General features: G+C 39.1%; 1 protein-coding gene across 1 annotated transcript in view; it reads left to right on the top strand.

The window, feature by feature from the left end:
• OVCH2 (ovochymase 2) overlaps positions 1-18,140 on the top strand; it is a 46,082-nt gene extending 27,942 nt beyond the window's left edge. Inside the window, exons 15-19 of the mRNA XM_043972241.1 lie at positions 228-308; positions 2,403-2,557; positions 15,896-16,091; positions 17,123-17,274; positions 17,940-18,140. Of these exons, the coding sequence (XP_043828176.1) occupies positions 228-308; positions 2,403-2,557; positions 15,896-16,091; positions 17,123-17,274; positions 17,940-18,140 (785 nt within the window). The remainder of the gene's footprint in view (positions 1-227; positions 309-2,402; positions 2,558-15,895; positions 16,092-17,122; positions 17,275-17,939) is intronic.
• The last annotated feature ends 7,764 nt before the right edge of the window (positions 18,141-25,904 follow it).

Genomic DNA, 25,904 nt, shown 5'->3' with positions numbered 1-25,904 from the left:
TAATTAAAATTAATTAATTAAAATTAAAAAAATAATTAAAATTTAAAAATAAATTAATTAAAACACTCAAAAGCATGAAATAGCTTTGGTTCACTAATCTTAGCAGAGGACACAATCTCATTAGTGGTGTTTTCCTGTTGATTCCTAAAACCCTGTTTTATAAGTGCAGGAAAGAAGACCTTCCATTTTTTTTTCTGCACTATTTTTATTGTTGTGTTTCTGCCCAGATATAAATATCTCAGGCACAGACGATGAATCGGAACTTCCTTCAGCTGGCCATGGCACAGTTACAGACGTGGGGTCTGTAGGTGAGTTATTTGGAAGCCTATTGAGACCTCCAATGAAGACACACAAAGACCACCAGGGATAAATCTCAACTGGAATTATGGGTTCTGAATAGCTTGCTTTGTCAAACCATAAATCTGAATTTCAAATTGTCCCAAATTGTGGGGCAGCTAGGTGGCGCAGTGGATAGAGCACCGGCCCTGGAGTCAGGAGTACCTGGGTTCAAATCCGGCCTCAGACACTTAACACTTACTAGCTGTGTGACCCTGGACAAGTCACTTAACCCCAATTGTCTCACTAAAAACAAAACAAATTGTCCCAAATTCTTGGGATGTGGTGAGTTTCCCATCACTGGAAGTCTTAAAGTGGAGGGACCAGATAAGCACTTGTTTGAAAATTATAGAAAATTCCTATTTAGGTGAAGATTGAACTAGCTAACTCATGAGAATCCGGACAACCCTGAGAGACTGTGATCTCAGACTTATGTACTTAATATAGCATGTACTGGCCTGGGAACCAGGATGTCTCATTCTAGTGAGTTAGGGCCACTTCTTCAGTATGTGATCTTGGACAACCATTTCTCCTCCCTTCTTTCAGCTTCCTCCTTTGTAAAACAAATAGGCTAGTCTAGATCAGGGGTTCTTTTTTTTCTGATAAAAGTATTTTATCTTTTTCCAGTTACATGTAAAGGTAGTTCTCAACATTTGTTTATACAAGCTTTTCGATTTCAGATTTTTCTCCCTCCCTCCCTCCCCTCCCTCCCCCCTCCCCTAGACAGCAGATAATCTGGTATAGGTTATATATATATATATATATATATATATATATATATATATATATATGTGTGCGTGTATGTATATATGTATATATATTTGTATATATATATATAACATTAAATATATTTCTACATTAGTCATGTTATAAGAGAAGAATCAGAGCAATGAGGAAAAAGCTCAAAATAGAAAAACAATAGCACCAAAAACAAAAGAAATAGTATGGTTCAATCAGCATCTGTATTCCACAGTTTTTTTTTCTGGATTTGGAGATTCCCCTTCTATCATGAGTCCCCTGGAACTCTCCTGTACCATTGCATTGGTGAGAAGAATCTAGTCTATCATGGTTGTAGATCAGGGGTTCTTAACCTGCAGTTTATGAATGTAAAATTTTTTTTGATGAAAATTCCAATATAATTGGTTTCCTTTGGTATAATATGTATTTTATTTTATTCATTTAGAAAAATGAGTCTCAGAAGGGAGCCATGATACAAAAATGTGAAGAACCCCTAATTCAGATGATCCTCAGGGTCCTTCTTGCTCACACATTCTGCAATTGTCTGACTTATCTGTTTAGCAGTGAGATTGGGTTGGAGGGGGAGAGAGAAGAGAGGAAGATACTAGTTAGAATGCTATAGTCCAGGCAAAAGGGGATAAAAGTCAGGACTGTGGCGGTGGCATTGTGAATGACAAGAGATAAGAGGAATGTGTGAAAGGAATAATACACAGTAGGCAGTTACATTTTTTTTGGTGTCATGGCCCCCTTTGATAGTCTGGTGAAGGCTCCTTCTCAGAATATTTTTAAAAAATTCATAACTGAAGGAAATGTTAAATTTCAATTAGAGATTGGTAAAAATGAAGATGTAATTTTTCTCCTCTTTAAGTTCCTGGATCCTAGACTAAGAACCCCAATTTAGAGGATTTGGAACATGATAGGATGAACATGGTGAAAGTGAGGGAAGAGAGATGCTTTTGAGGTGTGCTGCCCTGGGGTCACAAATTACTGTCTTATATTGTATTTTCTTGAATATCATATTTTTTTGGGGGGGGAGGGGAGGCAATCTGGGTTAAGTGAGTTGCCCAGGGTCACAAAGCTAGTAAGTATCTGAGGCCAGATTTGAACTCAGGTCTTCCTGACTTCAGGGCCACTGCTCTATCCATTGCATCACCTAGCTGCCCCTTGAATGTCAATTTTATCTATTCCATTTTACTCCAATTTGGAGTACAGGGGCTACCTTATTCTTCTTTGTCTTTGTGTTTTGAGAAAGGGCCTCATATACCCCAGTTCCTCACCATTTGATGCTGATGGACAATCTTGATATAATCCTATTCCCCTCTTTCTAGATGGGCACTGTGGATTGGCTTCCAAGCCTCCCAGGTTTCTCTTCAGCCGGATTGTGGGAGGACAACCAGCAGCAGCCAGGTCTTGGCCCTGGCAGGTCAGCCTGCAGATTGCTGCAGAACATCTCTGTGGGGGAACAGTGATTGGGAAGAACTGGGTAGTCACAGCTGCCCACTGTTTTAATGATAAGTAAGTTCAATGGGAAGGTCTGGTAGATTTATGGCATTCTCTAGCCCTCAGCCCCCCAAGGATCCTTCATTATTCCAAAGGATGATAGTACTCAGACCCACTTGGGCCGACAGCTTCATTCTATAATGTCTTCTTTTGTTCTTTTTTTGTGGATCTCCATATTTATGGGATCATCAAAACAGTCCTAGCAACTTCCTTCTCTGTCTACAAACTCCCCTTTATTTTCACCTACTGCTCTTGTCCCAGGGAAGACACAACTCTTCAACATGAAAGAATTAGAGAATAGTACATGGCATTATAGAAGCAAGGAAGTCACCCAAGTGATTTTAGACACAAATGGAGTTCTAAATGAAGAACAGACAGATGTATGGAGAAATAGGTTGGAGATAAATTTAGAAATTAGAGTTTCTTACTGATATGGGCAGCTTTTGATGTCTTCACAGGAACCTGGAGGTCATGTTCTAACAAGTTCTTAAAGTAGTACCTACTGATAAAAAATTAGGACCTAATATCTCCTCTGTGGCACTACCTATCACCATTACAGGCACAACCTGTCAGAAAGCAAAATCTCTGGGAAGATGGAAACATCGCCCACTGCTGAATTCCAAATATCCTATCCTAGAGTGCCATTTTGATATTAATTTTTTCCCATCTCTTTTTAGCACCTTTTATCAAGTAATCCTATGGGGAGGGGACTTTGGCTCAGAGGCAAGAACAGTTCTTGGGATGTTGCCTTTCACACACTATGTTGGGATCTTACAGGTACATTATAAGTGATGTAGCTTATATACAATGCATCCTTCACATTATCAGGAAAGGAGAGGTTCAGGTACAGGACTTTTCCTCTGACTCTGTACAATCTGCATTCTTGCCTATGTGTGGTGTACTTATTCAGTAATTTATTTACATGTTCCTCACCAGCCATGGTCTCTATATGATAATCAGCACATGTATCCAGTATGGTTTCTCTGAGCACCTGCATTAAAGTCCATACAATCCTCTCTCTTATATTACTCCTATCATTGACATTCTGCTTAACTGATTAAACTGGTTATAATAGCAGGCACTCAGGAAATACACGATTATTTGAACCTGTGTACTCTAATATTTCATGCCTATTGGGTATAGTGGAAAAAACACTGAACTTCAAGTTAGGAGATTTATGCTTGAATACCAGCCTTGCACCAAGCCCAACACTTTTGAACCTTATTTTCCTCATCTTTAAATTGAAAATAGAAAGACTATCAAACTTAAAAGAATATCATGAGGATCAAGTGAAATAATGTACATAGTACCCTTTGTAAATGTTAAAGTGCTATATAAATGCCAGATCAATACAATTATTATCTTTGGCCAATATCCTCTGGGATTTCACATAGGCTTAAACTGTTTTATAGGATTGTTGGCATGATGAGATTTGGCTTTGGGATAGTATCAGGAAAATGCACACACATACATGCATGTGATGTTAGTTATTTTGTTTTTCTTTTCATTTTAAATATATCAGTGGTCTCATCAAGGTTAGGATTCCTTTCACCTACACAGATACAAACCTAATCACACCAAAGCATTCATTAGACATCTTCTGTGGGCCAGGCACTGTCCTAGGTGCTGGGGATACAAAAACAAAAGCCTGGAAAGTAGGGGAAGCCTGATGATAGTGGGCTTTATATGCCCAAAGAGGAGTTTGTATTTAAAACTAAAGGCAATAGGATGACTGACAGCCATGGGGTGGATAGATTGAAAAAGTGGGAGACTCCAAGTGGGAAATTATTTGAAGTCCGGGTGAGAGGGGATGTGGGCTTGAAGTAAGGTGTCTCCATGGAGAGAAGTACAGGTAGAATGGACATAACTCAGCAACTCATTAGATTTGAGTGGTGAGAGGGATGAAAGATTAGAAGATAATTCTAAGATTGAAAATCTGGAGGAGTAGAAGGATAGTTGTGCCATTTATAGAAATAAAGTAGTTAGGAAGAGGAGTGGAGTTTTGGGAAAAGATAATGAAATCTGTTTCAGTAAAATGTTGAATTTGAGTTGCCTATGGGAAATCCAGTTGGAAATGTCCAATAGACAATAAGAGATGTAGGACTGGAGCTCATCTTATGAAAATCATGCCTGTGTCTTCCCATAAATCCTCTTTTTTTTTCTTTATGAGGCAGTTGGGGTTAAATGACTTGCTCAGGGTCACACAACTAGTAAGTGTTAAGTGTCTGAGGCTGGATTTGAACTCAAGTACTCCTGATTCCATGGCTGGTGCTCTATCCACTGTGCCATCTAGCTGCCCCCATAAATCCTCTTTAATGGATGGATACATCGACTACATTGGTAACCTTCTTCTGGTTCTTTTAATATTTTCTGGCTATTAGTGCTACATTTAGGTTATTCCTCACTCTTATCACATGAATGCCCAGCTTTCTTTCCTGGCTATTCATCTTATTGATGCCTTTTATGTCCCCTCTCATATTTAGATCGTCACTGGTTATAAGCAGTGGCGGATTTATAACTCCCATTTGACTTCCTATTGTGTTTTGAGGCACCTGTAAATCTGATATTCTGAGATCATTATATTCTGTGATTTATAGCTATATCACATCACCAAAAGAATATCGATATTAATTTTTTTTTAAAGTAGTAAACAGCCTGGGATCATTGGAGGTACTAAATGACTTTCCTAATTGGTATCTTGCCTGATCTCTTCCTATTCTATTCTGGGCTCATCTCATTGTCTATCTATAGTGCCTATCTGAGAAATATGTACTGATGGAATTGTCTAATGTGCTGATAATCAAATTCATCCGGTAACCTCAGCAACATATATTTTTCATCCACTTTAGTTTTCCTATGTGGATAGTTAGTGCAAACTTTTCCACACAGTGGTAGTTATTCTCCTTGAGGAAACTATGTAGTGTTTTAGCCCTTGATACAATCAGTGTGAATTCACTTGGAGAACCTCACCATCTATAGAAAATGCATTTTTCATTTGGTTGCTGTCTAGTTCCCCCATAACATTAGAGGAGATCTTTGGTGGATATCTCTTTCCCTTTTTGATGCTTTGTTTGATTTTACTACTTAGCAGATAATTGAAATAGGATTATCTCCATAGTCATATTTGTAATGGACATGATCTTAACATATGCATAAGACAGACACTTTGTTGCTGTAAAGAATTAATTGTTATTTGAGGTTTTTATGCCTTGGCACGCACTGGCCTGGGGCTCCGCAAACTGCACGGTGCTCCACCCACTGGTTGTAGCCGTTGCCATGGCACTGGTACCTCAGGTCATCACCACTCCGCCTGGCAAAATTATAATGATTGGAAGCCTAGTGAGGGCAGTCATGTGACTGTCAGAGCAGCCAGACAATTGGTTGGGGGCTGTGTGGGGTTTCAGGAGAACGGGGAGAAGTTGCCATTCTAGCTGGAAGCTGGAAGGCGACAGGAGCGGGGTTGTGTATTCTCAGATGATTACTGGTCTGTGGTGTTTTTTCAGGTTGTATAATTTCCCTTTCCCCATTTTATTTCCTTTCCCTTGATCCTACTGATCCTGTTTGTGTTTTTTTTTTTTTTAAGTTCGTTCTTGTTAAAATAAATCCTGTTCTGTTTTGAGGGACGCTGCCGGTCTCCTTCCTTGCCCCAATATTGCAGTGAGCTGCTTAGCTAACACTCCCCAATTAAAAATTGGTCCCTAAATTGCAGAATAATCATGAGTACTTCTTGCTCTACTGAGTTAATGCTTAAAAAATAGCAATAGAGGATAGTGGGTTGTCATCCATTTGTGACCATCAGTCTTGTGCTATATTCACTCAGGGAACATTTATTAAGTATTTTTTATGTGCCAGACATTGTGTTAAGTGCTGAGGATACAGTAGAAAGGAAAAAATACATACATGATATATATGTATATATACACACACAGAAAAACATGCATACTGCAATTATTCACTATGCCTCAGACCTTCATTTATCAAGTGGAAAGGCTATTACCTACCTATTGTTGAAATGAATAATGAATAAAAAATTTCTTGGAAATAAAAGCTATAAAATACCAGCTATCTACCATATTACAAGTAGGAAAGTCTGAAGAGTTATTTCTTCTCAGTTTCTCCTTTCTTTTTGATTTGAGAGTTACTCATTCAAGAAACATTCACTGAACATCATTCCCACAGTAGAGTGAATATTGGGCTGGGTGACAGGAGATATCTGAGTTCTAGTTTAAATATGACATGTTGTAACTGTGGGAACTTGAGTAAATCATTTAAACACCCTGAACTTCAGTTTCCTTATATGTAAAATGGGGATAATGGTACTCTCATTAGCTATCTAACAAAATTATTAGGAGCTAAGTACTTCACAAACTTTAAGGTGCTACAAAAATTCAAGTTATGATTGTGTACTGGGCACTCCTCTGGTCTAGGTTATGCATGAGCCTGGCCATTATCTCATGGGATCTCACATGGGAATCATGTGACTTTTATTTCTGACATCATATTCTGTTTCAGAATATATGGGGGTTATAAGTGAAATTATAATTTTCCCTTCCCTTTTTTCTAGGAAACAGCATGTGCCTGTGTGGATGGTAATTGCTGGAGTTCATGATCTGACTGAGAGAAACAACCAACAGGTAGGGGAAAATCTTGTCTTTAAAAAAAAAAAAAAATTCAGTTTTTTTTTTTTTTTAGTGAGGCAATTGGGGTTAAGTGACTTGCCCAGGGTCACACAGCTAGTAAGTGTTAAGTGTCTGAGGCCAGATTTGAACTCAGGTACTCCTGACTCCAGGGTCGGTGCTCTATCCACTGCACCACCTAGCTGCCCCCAAAATAATTCAGTTTTGAAATTTTTATTTTAATATAAAATGTCCTCACTCTTCTCACTTCACTTTGCATCAGTTCGTACCAGTCTTTCTGTTTCTCTGCAACTTTCTCTTTGTTTCTCATAGCACAATAACATTCTATTACTTTCAAATACCATAATTTCTTCAGCCATTCTCTAATTGATGGGAACATCCTTAATTTCTAGTTCTTTATTACCACAAAAAAGAATGTATATAAATATTTCTGTACATATGGGACCTTTTGTTCTTTCTCTGGTCTCTCAGGGATTTAGGCTTAATAGTAGTTTTTCTGGGTCAAAGGGTATGACAGTATAGTGGATTTTCTGGGTATTGTTAAAAATTGCTTTCCAGAACAGCTGTAATAGTCCACAGATCCACCAATAAAGAATCAATGTGCTTATTTTCCTGAAGTCTCTCCTAACACTACTCAATGGCAGACTGGTGGGTATAATAAGAAGCCAGTTCCTTGAACATCAACTTTGACTCTTCCTCCATCTTGCCTCATGGATTGATTGAGCCAGATTGTCCTGGATGAAACCTCTTTCCTGACCTCTGAATGTGGAAAAATCAGTGATAGCACCATGGACCCTATGTAGCTCTTCTCAGGTCCTGACCTTGTTCCCACCTAGAAGAAAGGATGAATGGAATAATACACAGAAATTGTTCACAATGGTGATCATGGTTTGTGGCCTGGTAGGATCAACTCCTGGACATATGTAACATAGGTTACATTTGTTAAAATATTTCTGGCTATAGCCACATACTTACCACTTGAGACCACCATCATATTTCCAGAAATGTTTGAGGGGTGTTAGAATAAAAAACATTTCCTTAGCCCAGAAGAGCAAGTTGACATTTCAAAACTAGCCTTGAACAATTGTATAAAACTAGGCTGGGTGAGGGAGAGGACCTGTTACTGAAAAATTAGGAGAGGTTTTGATATACTGACTAGGCTGAATAAATGGAAGAAAGGAGCCCCCTGGTAGAGAACTATCAATCATTTAAGACTGAATTTAGAAGTTGTGACCTAAACATGATAATTCTTTCTATTGTACAGGGATTTTTTTTGAAGTGGGGGAGGCTGTTCTTTGTATTGACAATGGATATCAGGAGTGTGGGCTGAGAAGATGCCATATTGATGGAGATATTTGAAAGAAGGTTAAGCGAGAATTTGAAAGATTGGCTTTGAGGGCCACTCTTTTAATTCATTTCAATCCAGCAATAATTTCTAGTATCCACTGACCTGGGTGATGTTCCATATCCAAAATTGACCCCTTTCTTACTTTGAAGAATTCTTAGGGTCATCCAAAGTACAGAGATGAATGATTTTCTAGATAAAGATTTTCCTGATTCTCCTCAGTTATTTTTTCCACTTGAAACTACTTTGTGTTTATGTCTCAGCATATATATTGCATCTCTCTAATATAGTGAAGTTTCTTGAGGGCAGAGACTGTTTTGTTTTTAACTTTCTCAGGGCCTGCAAAGTGTCTTCTATACTGTAGGCATTTGATACATATTTGACCCATTTAAAAATTTCTAAACACGTTCAATAATATGTTGTTAATGATCACCTGGAAGAGTGGGATGGATTGGGCTGAGGGTTGTGAAGAGTATACACAATTCCTAGGGTTCCAGGACAGTACAGATCTCATGTATCCAATAGATTATAGGGAGGCCCTAATTTCACAAGGACTGGTAGTCCTGGACTCACTATAACCAGTGTCTCCAACCACCCAGTCCAACATTACAGAGAATAACCAAGTCGGGGGAAAAGCCTTCCAGAAGAAGCCTGGAAAAAAGAGATGCAGTACAAAGCAAAGGCCATGGATAAAGCATTAGACAGTTGCATGAGTTCAATATATTTAGCTGGGAGAAGCAATACAGTTATTGCTGATTTATGTGAGACTTATCCCTTATAATTTTGCTCATTCAGAGTACTGAAGCATTAAAAGAGAGTGATAAGATCTGAGAAATGAACAGGTTATTGGTGTCTGAGATTGGGGTATGGTTTTCTGGACCATAAATTAAAATATAAAGGTATGACAGGTTCTTGTTCAGAGATGCAGTATACCTAAGGAGCACTGGTAAAAATGTATTTGTAGAGTCTTACAAATTTAATCAAAGGGCCTTAAATTGAAAAGGAAGGAAGAGAGGGAAAAATGTTTATATACATACACAGTAACTAGATACCATAGAACAGGAATTTTACATTTTGGGTCCATGAACTTGTTTTTAATATTTTGATAACTATTTCAATATAATTAATTTCATTTGTCATCCTAGTTGTATTTTATTTAATGTTTTTAAAAACATTCTGAGATGGGATCTATAGGCTTCACTAAACTTCCAGTCTATGATGAACAAAAGTTAGAACCTCTGATTTTAAGAATAACTGCAATGTAGAAAGAATAGTAGAGATGCTCAGAAATTCCCAAGAGACAAAATTAAATAAATGAATCATGGACTCAGATGCCTTTAGAGAGATTCACAAACAGAAAATATGGGGAAAACCCCAAATGAACTGGGGGTCCTAATGAAAGCAGGCAAACAGGGCATTTTTGGCATTGCTGAGCTCTAGTAGATGTGAAACATATAATGACAACATGACTCTGGAAGAGAATGCTCTATTTTAAAGGAACAGAATTGGTAAATATGGCTGGGTGGATAGAGAGTAGCCTTGTATATTAAGAAGATATTTTCATGTGAAGATATCAAGGGATCAGAAAGGAGATGCATGATGGAGAACATTTGAATGAAGATCAATTTAAGCAGAAGCACAAGTGATATTGGCCTTGAATTAGGGTAGTGGCTGTCTTCAAAGAGAGAAGTGGATATGAGTGAGAGATATTATGAAGAACAGTGTACTAAAATTACCAAGAAACTGTAATGATTGGAGTGACTCCACCTGGGGAGAGTTACAGTAGGAAAGCTCCGCCATGAGGAGAAGGCATCTGAGGGCAAGCCATGCGATCAGGTCCTTGGTGTCAGGAAATGATGTTTGCTCATGGGTACTATCTATCAAAGCTACCAGCCAATTAGCTTTGAGCTGTGTGTGCATGTGGACAGGATGTTCCCAGTTTCACAGGAGAAAGAAGGGGTGAGGCTGGTTCTCTTGCTCTCTTTTGTCAGGGCTCTCATGGAGAGTGGAGCAGAAATGTGGGCTTCCTGAAATAGATAGCTGAATCTAGGCCTCTTTCTCTCTCTCTTCACAAAATTCTTATTCTCCTTAATAAATGCTTAAAAGTCTAACTCTTTCTAAAGCTTATAATTTATTGGCAACCACTCATTAGATATTTTAGACAGACTAGCTATAATTTTAGCCCCTTACAAAACAAAGAGGAAAGGCAGAAGCAAGAATAGTGGAGAAAAGTCAGAGTCTCCTTTGAGCTCTCCTAAATTCCCCTCTCAGTGACTTTGAAATAATATCTCAAAACATTTCTGGAATGGCAAACCAAAAAAAGAATGTGGTGAAACAATTTTCCATCCCAAGACAACTTAGGAGGCCAGCAGGAAAGGTCTGTTACATCTGGGTGAGAGTGGAGCACAGTCCAGTGCAGACAATGCCCTGGCAAGCCAACAGGAGGCCTTGGGGGCAACTGGATCAGCAGGAGAGGCTTCCAAAGCTCTCAGCCCACAGACAGTAAGGGGGTCAGACAACTAGTCAGAAGGAGATTACAGGGGTCTCTTTACTGGCACTAAGCATAAGATTTTATTGCATTGTCCATATGCAGATCGGGGTCACAATCCTGGGTCACAGTGCCAGCATGAGGAAGAGCATTAGCACCAGAGCTTGTAGCTGCAGGAAAGCAGGGACTCTAGCCACACTTCTAGGGTAGTCAGTAATTGACCAGAACATAGGTCAAGAGATTATTAAAAACACCTCTCCTTGGTAGGTGACAACACCTTGGAGAAACTGGAAACTTACAGACCCCCAAAGAGCTGCACAAAACTCTGAAAGTTGAGAACAGTGCCCCATTCATCCTGGGAGCAGAGCCAAACTTTAAGATAAAGTTAAACATCAAGAAATAGGCTGTAAAAATAAGCAAATAACAACAAAAGAATCTGACTATAGAAAGTTACTATAGTCATAGGGAAAATCACACAAACTCAGAAAAAGACAACAAAGTCAAAACCTTTGCATCCAAGGTACTGCCCCCCCCAATGTGAATTGGTGTAAAACCTAAAAAGAATTCCTGGAAGAACTCAAAAAGGTTTTAAAAAATAAAATAAAGGAGAGGAAAAATTGGGAAAAGAAATGAGAGTGATACAAGAAAATAATGAAAAAAGAGACAACAACTTGGTAAAGGAAGCACAAAAATACTGAAGAAAATAGCACCTTAAAAATAGAATAAGGGGCAGCTAGGTGGTGCAGTAGATAGAGCACCGGCCCTGGAGTCAGGAGGACCTGAGTTCAAATCCGGCATCAGACACTTAACACTTACTAGCTGTGTGACCCTGGGCAAGTCACTTAACCCCAATTGCTTTGCCAAAAAAAAAAAAAAAGAATAAGCAAATGGTAACAGAGGCACAAAAATCCACTGAAAAGACCTCCATAAAAAGCAGAACTGGGCAAATGGAAATAGAGGCACAACAATTCACTGAAGAGAAGTCCATAAAAACTAGAATTGTACAAGTGGAAGCTAATGACTCCATGAAATACTAAGAAACAATAAAAGAAAATTTAAAAATGAAGAAAATAGAAGAAAATGTTAAATATCTCATTGGAAAAATAACTGACCTGGAAAAGATCCAGGGGAGATAATTTAAGAATTATTGGACTACCCAAAAGCCATGATCAAAAAAAGAGCCTAGACATCATCTTTCAAGAAATTATCAAGGGAAACTGTCATGATATTCTAGAACCAAAGGGTAAAATAGAAGTTGTAAGAACCCACCTATCACCTCCAGAAAGAGATCCCAAAATGAAAACTCTTGGGAGTATTATAGCAAAGTTTCAGAGCTCCCAAGTCAAGAAGAAAATATTATAAGCAGCCAGAAGTAAACAATTTATATATCAAGGGCTACAGTCAAGATAATAAAAGCTCTACAATCGTCTAAATTAATGTATCAGAGAATATAATGTTCTAGTAGGCAACCTACTCAGCAAAATCCTTCAGGGGAAAAGGTGTATGCTCAATGAATAAAGGAATTTCAAGGATTCCTGATGAAAAGACCAGAACTGAACAGAAAATCTGACTTTCAAATATAAGATTCAAGAGAATCATAACAAGGTAAACAGGAAAGAGAAATCATAAAGGATTCAATAAGGTTAAACTGTTTACATTCTTAACATGGTAAGATGATACTTGTAACTTCCAAGAACATTCTCATTATTAGGGCAGTTAGAAGGAGTATACATAGACGGAGGGCACAGGTGTGAGTTGAATACGATGGGATGATTATCTAAGAAAACAAAAGTGTGAGGAAGAGGAATGCATTGGGAGAAGGGGGAAGGGAGAGGTAGAATAGGATAAATTATCTCATATCAAAGAGGCATGAAAGAGCTTTCACAATGAAGGGGAAGATGGGGAGGGGAGGAATGCTTAAACCTTACTCTCATTAGAATTGGCTCAAAGAGAGAATAATATACACATTCAGTTGAGTATGTAAAACTATCCTATCCTATAGCAAGGTACAAAGGGAGGGGAATGAGAGAAGGGGGCTGCTAGAAGGGAGGGTGGATTGGGTAGAAGGAGAGAGAGAGAAGTATAAAGAGGAGAGAAATAGGATGGAGGTAAATACACAGTAATTGTAAATGTGAAATTTTTTTTTCAGCAAGTTTCTCTGATAAAGGCCGCATTTCTCAAATATATAGAGAGCTGAGTCAAATTTATCAGAATACAAGTCATTTCACAATTGATAAAAAGTCAAAGGAGATGAATAGGCAGTTTTCAGATGAAGTAATTAAAGCTATCTATAAGCACATGAAAAAAATTCTCGAAATCACTGCTGATTAGAGAAATGTAAATGAAAACAATTCTGGGGTACCACCCCATATCTATCAGATTTGTTAATATGATAGGAAAGAAAAATGACAAATATTGGAGGGGATGTGGGAAAATTGAGATACTAATTCATTGTTGGTAGATTTGTAAACTGCTTCAACCATTCTGGAGAGAAATTTGGAACTTTGCCCAAAGGGCTATAAAACTATGATCATGATGTTGTGTTATAAGAAATGATAAGCAGCACAGTGGATAAATCACTGGCCCTGGATTCAGGAGGACCTGAGTCCAAATCCATCCTCAGATACTTGACACTTAGTACACTTACTAGCTGTGTGACCGTGGGCAAGTCACTTAACCCTCATTGCCCTGCCTGCCCCCCCAGAAAAAAAAGAAATGATAAGCAGGATGTTTTCAGAAAAACCTGGAAAGATTTAAATGAATTGATGCAAAGTGAAATGAGCACAACCAGGAGAATATTGTATTATGGTGATAGCAATATTTTATGATGATTAACTGTGAATGACAGCTATTCTTAGCAACAAAATGTTCTAAAACAATTCTGAAGGACTTATAGTGAAAAATGCGATTCACTTTCAAAGTAAGAACTGATGGAGTCTGAATTCAGATTTAAAACTTTATGTTTCTTTTCTTTTTTTTGGTCTTTTTTTTACAACATGAATAATACAAAAATATGTTCTTTATGACTGCACATATATAACCTATATCAATTTGCTTACCTTTTCAATGACAGGGAAGGGGAAGGAGGGAGAAAATTTTAAATGCAATTTTTTTTTTTTGGTGAGGCAATTGGAGTTACGTGACTTGCCCAGAGTCACACAGCTAGTAATTGTCAAGGGTCTGAGGCCAGATTTGAACTCAGGTCCTCCTGAATCCAGGGCCGGTGCTCTATCCACTGCACCACCTAGCTGCCCTGCAAAAACTTTTTAAATGAACATTAAAATGGTTTTTACATGTAATTAGGGAAAACATAATTAAACAAAGAAAAAAAAGAGAATGAGAAACAGATCACAAGCCTGGATCAGAGGCATGATATAAAAGTGATAGGAGACTTCAGTTGTCATGGCGGGTCATTGCATTGCTCAGAATGGTAAAGGAGATTGCCACTGAGCTTTCAAATGGAAAAGAGACAAAGGAGAAGTTCATTATATTTTAAGAAACCTCATTTTCCAGTAGAGCAGTTGTATGCAGTCTGACTCACAACAGGTGCCATTCAGAGATTTGGGAGTACTGGAGGAGCTTTTGCTGATTTTATTGTTCAGAGTTACATGGATAAACAGGTCATGCTCACTGGCTCCAGAATACTTTGGCTCCCATTTTCCAGAAACTTGGCTTCACAGGGGTCTGATTCCTGTGTCTCTGTCCCAAAAATCTTAGCCTTGAAAAGGAACATTTCTCAAATACCCCACAGGTTAATAACACCTGGGTGCCACCCAACTTCTATGAATTTAATGCTGATGTGTGGCAAGAGATAGAAGTGGCCATATTTTAGACCCAGTTGCCATTTTCTTTTATTCCATATTCTTTTTGAACTCTGAGAAGTGGTAATAATTTTATGCAAGAGGTTTTAGGCATTTAATTCTCACGTTATTGATGATATGACAAATAGTGTGGCATAATGGATAGAGAGGTATAGTTGGAACAAGGAAGATTAGTTCAAATTCTGTCTCTGACATATCCTGACAGTTTGATTCTAACCAAGTCACTTGCAGAGAAAGTGCCAATTTTCATGGATTGAGGGAATTTCCTTGAGTTGGAGTTTCCTACAGCTGTGAAATGAAAATTTCATTCCAAATCTTATTAATGATGATAGAGGCAGTGATGAGAGACAGTACAGTGTGACCATCTATTTTCAATGACATGGAAACAGCATTCTCTCTCTCTCTCTCTCTTTTTCTCTCTCTGAGAGGCAATGAGGGCTAAGTGAATTGTCCAGGGTTACACAGCTAGTAAGTGTCAAGTGTCTGAGGCCAGATTTGAACTCAGGTCCTCTTGAATCCAGGGCCAGTGCTTTATCCACTGCACCACCTAGCTGCCTCTGGAAACAACATTTTCTCACGTGGGAGTTTCCTACATCAGTAGAGTGAACAGAGTACTCGCTTTGTTGTCAGAGAACCTGCGTTTGAATGCTGCCTCTTCCACAAACTCACCACCTTGGGATCTTGTAAAAGACAGTTAATCTCTGTGCCTCAGCTGCTTCTCCTGTAAAATGAGGGCTTGGACTAAATGATCTCTAAGTTTTCTTCCAACTTTAAGTCTACAGTGATGAGTTGCTGATTTATACTGTTAGGGGATTCTCAACAGTTCTTCCCATTGATGCAATCACAGTTGTTGACCAAAAAAAATCACACTCACACTTAATCCTATCAGACAATTTTGCAATAATCAGGATGGCTACATTGGTTCAAAATTTGTGTGTGTGAGCCTCAGTTAGGTACTGAGTCAGCAACAGTTTGTTGTTGGGTCCAGTCTTTTGGAGGCTTTCTCATTTTGCTTCTTTCTTCTTCCTAGAAAAGATCAATAAAGCACATTTTGATTCATCCAGCCTTTGACAGAACCACAATGGACTATGACATTGCTCTGTTGCAAGTAGCTGAACCATTTCAGTTCAATCACTATGTTCGTCCAGTATGTCTTCCTGAGAAAGGTCAAGAGATACCATCTTCTAGCATGTGTGTGGTAACAGGATGGGGAATTGATAATCCAGGTCTGTACTGAACGTTTTATTCTACTTTTGTCCACATTTATATCAGCTTTATAGGTAGGCGAGCTACTGTCCACCCACTTTCACCTCTATGAAAAATGTTCATGCTACTCTTTACTGCTTATGCTGCTATGAACCACATACAGCCACAAATTCACCTTCCTGATCTGCATCTGCCTGTGGCACAACAATGTGAGAATAGCCACACCAAGACAGATCACATTGTTTCTGTTTGGTCCAGCATTTTGTTTCCAACAGAGGTAATTTATGGGCAAAGACAACCACTTTTCCTTTAAAACATTGCTCTTTGGGCAGCTAGGTGGCGCAGTGAATAAAGCACTGGCCCTGGATTCAGGAGGACCTGAGTTCAAATCCAGCCTCAGACACTTGACACTTACTGGCTGTGTGACCTTGGGCAAGTCACTTAACCCTCATTGCCCCTCCAAAAACAAACAATCCCAAAAAACTACAACAACAAAAAAATGAAAAACAAAAAACATTGCCCTTAAAACCCAGAGCTGTGTTTCTAATTTTCCTAAAATAACTTGGTATGGAGTTGTGCTTCAACCTGATGGCATGGAACCCCAATTTTTTCTGGCCCTTAACATATTTTCTAAAAGTAAAACTGTCCCTTCCCAGAATGCTCACTTAGATGTGAGAGGTAAGTTTTGATAGTCTTGTAACATGGAGAACTGGAAGCAGAAATACTTGGAACTGAGAGTGATCACAGTCTTAATGAGTGCTGAACTGAGGAAATGGGAAAGATTTAGGGTGACTAGGCAGAAGAACCTTGCAAGAGCACACTGGAAAAAGGGATAAGAAGGAGTAAGAGGTAGAGATTATGGTGCGAGAAGGTAAATTTTGGTCCCTTGGGAGGGGATTGGGACTGTTCTATAAAGGCCATGGGGATGAAGGGAACTGAAATGAGCTCAATCTGGGCCATTGGGTAGATTAGGTCAGTACCAAATTACAGAGGCCAAGGAGGTAGGGGAAGCATTTTTGGTCTTTAACCCAAAATGTATTTTGCCTTTCAGATGGAGAAAAATCCAACAAACTGCAGCAACTTGAAGTTCCCGTCCTTGATTCTGATGTGTGTCAGGAGTATTATCGAAATCTTTCTGCGGGGGTATCTCAAAGGATGTTCTGTGCTGGGTTCCCTTCTAAAGGAGATAAGGATTCTTGTTCAGTAAGCCCATGTCACATTCAGTTCTCAAGTCACACACCCAATCTATCTGTTTATTAATTTCCAAAGCTGAGCCTTTCAAAATAATTTTCCCTCTGAAGGTACAGAGAACTCTTAGACAATGTCCATTTCAGAATTTAGTGTTGGGGGGAAGAGTGGGAAGGAAGGAGATGGTCTTCCTGTACTTTTTTTTTCTTGCTGGGAATTCTGAAGGAACAAGGAATTGGACTGTAAGGATCTCTCTCAATGTGTGCCTTTTGACTCAATAAGATATATAGGCTGGGCAGCTAGGTGGGTGCAGTGGATAAAGCACCAGCCCTGGATTCAGGAGTACCTGAGTTCAAATCCGGCCTCAGACACTTGTCACTTACTAGCTGTGTGACCCTGGGCAAGTCACTTAACCCCCATTGACCCCCACACACAAAAAAGTACATGGGCAGCTAGGTGGTGCAGTGGATAGAGCACTGGCCCTGGATTCAGGAGTACCTGAGTTCAAATCCGGCCTCAGACACTTGACACTTACTAGCTGTGTGACCCTGGGCAAGTCACTTAACCCCAATTGCCCCTCAAAAAAAAAAGATATATAGGCATAAGATGACCTATGGCATTCTAATTCCATAAACTACCCACCCCTGTTATTTAAGAATTTTTTTCTTTCATATACCTAGGGCGACTCAGGTGGTCCCTTAGTTTGCTCCCTTGAAGATTCAAGTTTTTATGTCCTTTTTGGGATAACCAGTTGGGGCTTTGGCTGTGGAAGGATTAACTATCCAGGTGTCTACACCAGCGTCACTGTCTTCACTGACTGGATCAAACAGCATCTTAATGGTACTGGTATGTATGAAGAGGAAACCTCTCCTATTCCCTAGATTGGCACCATCCATATTTCCAATCAAAGAATAAAGTATTAATTCCAACCCCCAGCTAGCTCCTAAACAGGGGCTTGAAAGCTTGCCCAAACATCCTATCTCTGAACAGCATGATACATATTGGCCCCCAGGCACAGAAAACATCTCGTTGCAGGCAAAATATACAGTTGTGGTGTTCTTTCATTCCTTACTTTTGTTAGCAATACATAGGGTCGTTGAGGAGCACAGCAGGAGTCACATAACAGTGGTGAGTTTTGGAAGCTCCAAATGCACCTGGGCTTGGGAAGAGTCATGTATTTAAGCTGGGTTTGTTTTCTCTTCGGTACTGGTGTATAGTTTAATACTGGTTAACTTTTGTGAAATTCACAGCTTGATGTACAGGAAAGTGCAGAAGCAAAAAGTCAAATAACTTCTAGGAAGCTTGAATGAGATTCAGTTGTAGGATTCTGGGGCTTCATCCTATTTCCTGCTGTGTCCATTTTGTGTGACCTCTGCCACTGACTGTCAGGAAAAAGCAATCAGGAAGTTGTGCAACATATCTGCTCCCTGAGGTGTGTTGCACCAGACAATCAAGTCTTGTGCCCCACAAGATATGGGATAAAGAACACATCAAAAGAATCTTGAGTGATGGTGATATTTCTTCCAGATTTGTCCTGAAGTTGCATGTCTGAGCATCTATAGATCAGCTCAGCACCTCCCAGAACCAATTTCCAGTTGTGAATAGCATAGTTACAAGTTTACAAACTCTAATGATGCCATCTTCCCTTGTCCAGTTGCTACATGTGGATTATTTAGAAGTGGTAAATATGGTGAGAGATCATCTATGAGAGTTTCAAGTAGGAGCCACCACATATGTAGTAATGTGGTAGTGAAGCAGAAATGGCTTTTATAGGAGACTATTTTTGGGGGAGCAGGGCAATGAGGGTTAAGTGACTTGCTCAGGGTCACTCAGCTAGTAGGTGTTAAGTGTCTGAGGCTGGGTTTGAATTCAGGTCCTCCCGAATCCAGGGCTGGTGCTTTATCCACTGCAACACCTAGCTGCCCCTGTAGGACACTATTTCTTACTGGATCTTCTCTCCTATAAATACCAGTGACTTTTCTCCCAACAGATCTTGCTGTAGTTTCCTTCTTCTTCTGTTTGTTCCTTCCTTCCTTCCTTTCTTCCTTCCTTCCTTTCTGTCACTTTTTTTTTTTTGGTGAGGCTATTGGGGTTAAGTGACTTGCCTAAGGTCACACAGCTATTAAGTGTCAAGTGTCTGAGGCTGGATTTGAACTCAGGTACTCCTGACTCCAGAGCCGGTGCTCTATCCACTGTGCCACCTAGCTGCCCCCTCTCTGTCACATTTTACATTCCAAATTTTCTCCCTCCCTCCCTCCCCACCCTACACTAGAGAAGGCCACCATTTGATGCAGAATCAGAAATATATGTAAAACCATATTATGTGTACTTTTCTTTATCAATTCTATCTCTGGAGGTGGATAACATCTTCCTTCATAGGTCCTTTATATAAATTTTATAATCAATTGGAGTATTTATAGTACTCAGAGTAACTTGGTTGTTTACAATTATTCTTTGCACAATATTACTATATATAACATTCTCTTGGTTCTGCTTACTTTACTTTTCATTATTTCGAACAAGTCTTTCCAAGTTTTTCTAAAATCAACCAGCTCATTATTTCTTACAGTATAATAGTATTCCATCACAACCATATATCATAACTTGTTATCCATTGCCCAATTGATGAGTATCCACTCAATTTCCAGGGTTTTTTTTTTGCCACCACAAAGAGAGCTGCTATAAATATTTTTGCACATATAGGTCCTTTTCATTTTTCTTAGATCTCTTTAGGAAACATAGCTAATAGTGGTATTGCTGGGTCAAAGGACATAAATAGTTTTATAACTCTTTTGGAATAATTCCAGATTGCTCTCCAAAATGGTTGAATCAGTTCATAGTTCCACCAATGTTGTATTAATGTCCCATTTTTTTCACATCCCTTCCAACATTTGTCATTTTTCCCTTTAACATTTTAGCCAATCTGATAGGTGTGAGATGATATCTCTGCTATAATTTCTTCCCCCATTTTTTTGGAGGTGGATGGAAAAATTTGCTTTTTATGGCCAGAATGAATTGGTTTTTAAGAAACAGCCATTCAGGTTTGCCACTAATCTAATACAAATAGCCTTTGTCAGTGTGTGTGTGTGTGTGTGTGTATGTGTGCATGTGGTTGGAAAGAGTGTCCATGATTGAGACTGAGTTTTAATGGTAATAGATAAAGTAAAGTTTCTTGTTATGGAATGACCAGTCTGTGTTTCTTATAATCTTTGGGTACATCCAGAGAAAGATAGATGAGGTAGGTTTAAAGGCCATTAATTGAAAACACAGACACGTGTTTTCACTTGTCAGCTGCAAGCTGTTTTTGGCTGGGAGGACTCAGTGCTGATTATGATTTAGGAGCTGTTCAAGTGAAGATCTCAAGGATTGATTAGCAGAGGATATGAGGCCCACAGCATTTAGCAAGGCTAATTGATATGACAATACAACTCAGTGACAGATTAGAGAAATAGATGGATGATGTAGTTTTGACAAAGAGATCAGAAATCTGAACAAATATGACAGGGAATAGATGCCAGCAAAGAATGAGGTAGGAATTCCCAGTTCAGAGCTTGGGGAGATAAACTTTGGAGGGCAGAAGAAATTCCCTTCTGTGCTCATCCTCATAGTAGAGATGCTTTAGGGCACTGGGGATGGGAAAACTAGAAAACGGAAGGTTTTTGAGACTCTGGGACATCAGTGAATCATATTTCTAGGAAAATGGCAGGCAAATGGGAAGTGCCTTTCGCTCAAAAGACCTGTGTATGTGATGACTGGAAGGTAGGACCTTTTGGGAGTGGTATGAAACAATTTCCCTCCATTGTCAGGCAATTACAAGAGGGCAGTGGGGAATACAGAAGAATGTATTGGGGGTACCCAATGTGACAGGTTGGACAAAGTGATGTTTGACTCGGCAGGACAACTGTCTTCACATTGAATGGGGCATGCACTTTCTCAAGCAGGGACCCTCTAAGTCTAATTTAAATCTAATTTAAACTCTTTGAGACTTTCCCAGTACTAATAGAAACATTGGAGGATCAAGGATCCCAAAGATCATCAAGGGATCAGGATTTACATGATGTTTTGAGGCTCCACTGTCCTGGGATTAGGGAAAGATGAGACTTTTCCTGCCCCATCAGTGGAATGGCATACAAAATCATCAAGACCAGTGAAACTTGTGTTTATTAATTCAGGAAAGTGTGAAGAAAGCATTTATCTGATCATCTCCATCTCAGGAAGGAACAATCTTGTTCTTTGTCTCTAAGAAATGTGGTGAGACCCAGGTGCGAGGAATGAGAGATCTGGGATAACCAGCCAAATTTTGGGGGACATATTTGGAAACTGGATTAACTGGGGTAATATGACTTGTGAGAATTAGGGTGACAGAAGCATGTGAGATAATCTTTCACACTAGATTTGGATACTACAGATACTACTTTAAGCTTTCTAGGTTGGCCAATGCCCTGGCAACATTTACAAATTTTATTAATGATGTTCCCACTGAATTTGAGTCAATTTGTTTTGCCTTCATTGGTGTTTTTTTAAATTTTCATACCATAAGGAGAAAAAGGGTTACTATATTAGGTGATTTGTCATCTGTGACCTGTCACTTTGTCTTTATATTTACTGTAACTTGGAAAGGTGTACCTTCTATTAGTTTCTAGTAACATTATTTGGATTTCTTTTAAGGCTAGATAGATTAAAATGGATTGAGAATATATCCTGACTGTAAGGATTAGTTGGTATGGCCCATAATAAATACCTAGTGGGACTCCTTTGGACTGCAAATATCAACTAGTGCCATATACTCAGAACCCTTGACTTGAGTTTTTTCAAATCTAATTAAATTTCACTGGGGACTAGAACCAGAACAGGTTTCAGGCAACCTGTATGTGGAGGTGGTTGCATGATTATAGTAAACACTGGGATAGTTGTTCTTGTTGTTTGTCCTTTGTTCTTGAAGAGGACCATGACATCAGGGTGATGTCATGACTTGCACTGAATTGTATTTAAATGAGGGAGGGCTGTGCAAGAGTGGCAAGATATCTATATCTATGTCCATGTCCCTGGACATATCTGTATATTTCAAGATGACTGGAGATGGCCCAAGACGTTTTAAGGCAATTGGGGTTAAGTGACTTGCCCAGGGTCATATAACTAGTAAGTGTCTGAGGTGAGATTTGAACTTGGGTCCTCTTGACTCCAGGGCCAGCATCACCTAGCTGCCCATTGGAACAGTATGTATTAAAAGAATTATAAAGGAAGAGGAGGATCTGAACTCAGAAACCAACTGTATTCTTAGCATTTAGATCATGGTCTTGGTTATGAATAGGGCTAGATTTTGTAACAGATCTGCAATTATCCTTAAGTTATGTAAAAATGTCTTCTGTGGACTATTTCTATAGATCTATAGGTATGGATATAGGTGCATATCTATGTCTGTTTGGACATCCATCTATCCATTCTTCTATCCAGTCAAATTAATACACCTTTGACTAAGATAGTGTTAGAGGAACTGAGTCTATGAGGAAATTTTGAAGGACATTCCATAGAAGATTTGGAACTCAACTGATCATTACAATAGTATGCTATATTCACAGGCTAATAATTAATTAGAAAGACTTTAAACAAGAAACTAAAGTCTTTGATACTATATCATATTTGTGCAGTGGAATCAGGTGCTGTACCTGTCCTTGGTCAAATTGGCCCATGATAATATGATGCATTCAGCATTGTAGTGATTCCCATTTCAGGTCACATAGCGGTATTTATCAAACCTGTGATATATTTCAGGGATGTATCAATTATATGGCTTGATAGCATAAGAATGACATTCACTGGTAGAACTCTGTGTAGCACAACAAGCTTTTTTTCTTTTTTTTTTTTTTTTGGTGAGGCAATTGGGGTTAAGTGACTTGCCCAGGGTCACACAGCTAGTAAGTGTGTTAAGTGTCTGAGGCTGGATTTGAACTCAGGTACTCCTGACTCCAGGGCCGGTGCTCTATCCATTGCGCCACCTAGCTGCCCCCACAACAAGCTTTTACCTCATCACATGAGCATACCTGAAAAGAGGAAAACAAACAGCATGGTTTAATGGCTAGTGTGTTGTCCTTGAAGCCAGGAGGATCTGGGTTCAACTCTTGTCTCTAAAACTTACTAGCTGGTTCCAAGCTGTGTTAAATACATTTAGTCGGGGGTAGCTAGGTGGCACAGTGGATAGAGCGCCGGCCCTGGAGTCAGGAGGACCTGAGTTCAAATCTGGCCTCAGACACTTAACACTTACTAGCTGTGTGACCCTGGGCAAGTCACTTAACCCCAATTGCCTCACCAAAAGAAAAAGAAAAAAAACATTTAGTGGTACAACGCGGGAGTAAACAGCTAGTGAAAACTCCAAGAAGTTTATGATTGGGGTTCCTTCACATTTCCTTCTGAAAGTATTATTGGCTACTGAACCTCTGGGGACTACAGTTAAGAACCTGTGTTTTCTGAATGTAGGTTGAAACAGGTCATATGCTTTGGAAGTAGGGCACAAAAAGGGAAACTGAGCAATAAGAGATTTGGCCTCAGAGCCCAGTATCTGGTTCTCTGTGATTGAGCTAAATACTCCATGATCTACAGTGATGGGCACCACATGTGACAACATGGCTTTGTTGAGCCTTTTTTTTTGTAGGAGGGAAGGGCAAAGAGAATTGTTTATTGGCTTTGTGAGTTAATCATGAAAAGGAGCCTGCTGAAATTCACATCAGTTTATTTTGTCTGTGCAAGAAATAAACGCATGACATGTGAATGTACATTATTAGATGCATTTGTATGTACTAATGAAAACTTGTAGAGAAAAAAGTTCTTCAAAAGTACCTTGTGGGGGGCAGCTAGGTGGTGCAGTGGATAGAGCACGGGTCCTGGAGTCAGGAGGACCTGAATTCAAATCCAGCCTCAGACACTTAACACTTACTAGCTGTGTGACCCTAGGCAAGTCACTTAACCCCAATTGCCTCACCAAAAACAAAACAAATAAAAAACAAAAAGGTACCTTGTGGAGTATAAGAATTGGTGGTGAATGTCCCCTATGAGAATTTAAAAGCAGAACAGTAATAGATAGGAGTCTGACCTCTTCAATGTGATACACATTTAACATTGTACAACATTTCTCATTGCAATTTTTTTTATGATTTTATGCCTGAATATACAAGGATTTAAGATATTGATACTTGCTCATATAAGTATCTGGTGTTCTCTTTGTCATGTGCATTTTAGCAAGGCACATAGTGTACAGTGAAAGGGCAATAAACTGGGTATCAAGAAGCCTAGGTTCTGGTCAGGATTCTGCCTCTAACTCTTTGTGTGGCCTTGGGCAAGTCCCTTAACCTCTATAGACTTTCTCCTCTTCCTCTTCTTCCTCCCCACACTCCTTTCCTCCCCTTTTCTGCTAGATGGCACTGGCCTCTCCTCTTCTAAAGTAAATTGGGCCAAGTTTTATTAGGAGGCCATAAAAATGACTTCCCAGTTTCATTTAATTCCTGGAAAGAGATCATCTTACCTTTCTAGCTTTAACTCCTCTGTCCTCTAACATATGGATACTCTCTGATCTCCATACTCATGCTGAATATAGAAAGCTTTTCCCGTCAGTCATTAGTCAGTCATTCAATAAACATTTATTAAGCACCTACTTTATGCCAGGCACTGTGTGAAGCCCTGAGGATAAAAAAAAAAAAAAGGCAAAAGGCATCTCTGCCCTAAGGGAGTGAACGGTCTAATGGGGGAGACAATAAGCAAACAAATATATTCAAATAAGCTATCTATAAGATAAATAGGAAATAAGAGAGGAAAAGCACCAAAATTAATAGAGGTTGGGAAAGGCTTCCTGTAGAAGACAAGATTTTAGTTGGAACTTGAAGCAAGGAGGAAGAGATGCTTCTCTTCACCTGTCAAATTCCTTTAAAAATTAAACAAAATGGTGCTTCCTCCAGGAAGCCTTCCCTGATCATCCCTGGTTGGTAACGATTTTCCACTTGGCACCTCACATGGCCATCTATTTTACTGATTTCTCACGCACTTATTATGAAGTATTAGTAATTAAGTTACTAATTTGTATGATTCTCAACATTCTACTGGGCTGGAGAGTTCCATGGAGTCAGAGGCTGATCTCTATTGTGTATCTGTGCTTTTCACACTCTGGGGCTTAATCAATGTTTTTTGAATGGATGAAGGGTTAATAGATTTTAGGCATGTAAGGGACCTCATTAAACAGACTCAGAGAAGTTGAAAAGTGATCATTTTCACACAATCACTAAGTATCAGATATGGGATTTGAATCCAGATTTTACTGATTCCAACTCCAATACTCTATTCAGTATGTGATGCAGCCTCTCTGAGTATTTATTTGTTCTTGCTTCTTTCTTTTCTTTTTTTTAGGAAGTAAATTAGCCAACTGACGAAAATGCTTATGGAAGTGATTCTGCCTACTACACCCTATGAAAAAATGGCCAAGGCAGGTCTCTGAAAAACATAAGACCTTGGGATGACTCACTTAGAATCAGGAACATTTCCTTCTTATTTCTCTTCCCTTGGAGGGTTTCTCAGTGTCCATATTCATGAGAGGCTGATCATGTTTGTCTATCTGCTCAGAGGCTGAGTAGCCTTGCAATTGTACTTCATGTGTGCATGAT

This window comes from Dromiciops gliroides, chromosome 6 (genome assembly GCF_019393635.1).
Source record: "Dromiciops gliroides isolate mDroGli1 chromosome 6, mDroGli1.pri, whole genome shotgun sequence".
Taxonomy (NCBI): Eukaryota; Metazoa; Chordata; class Mammalia; order Microbiotheria; family Microbiotheriidae; genus Dromiciops; species Dromiciops gliroides.
This window is presented reverse-complemented; position numbering and strand designations above follow the sequence as displayed.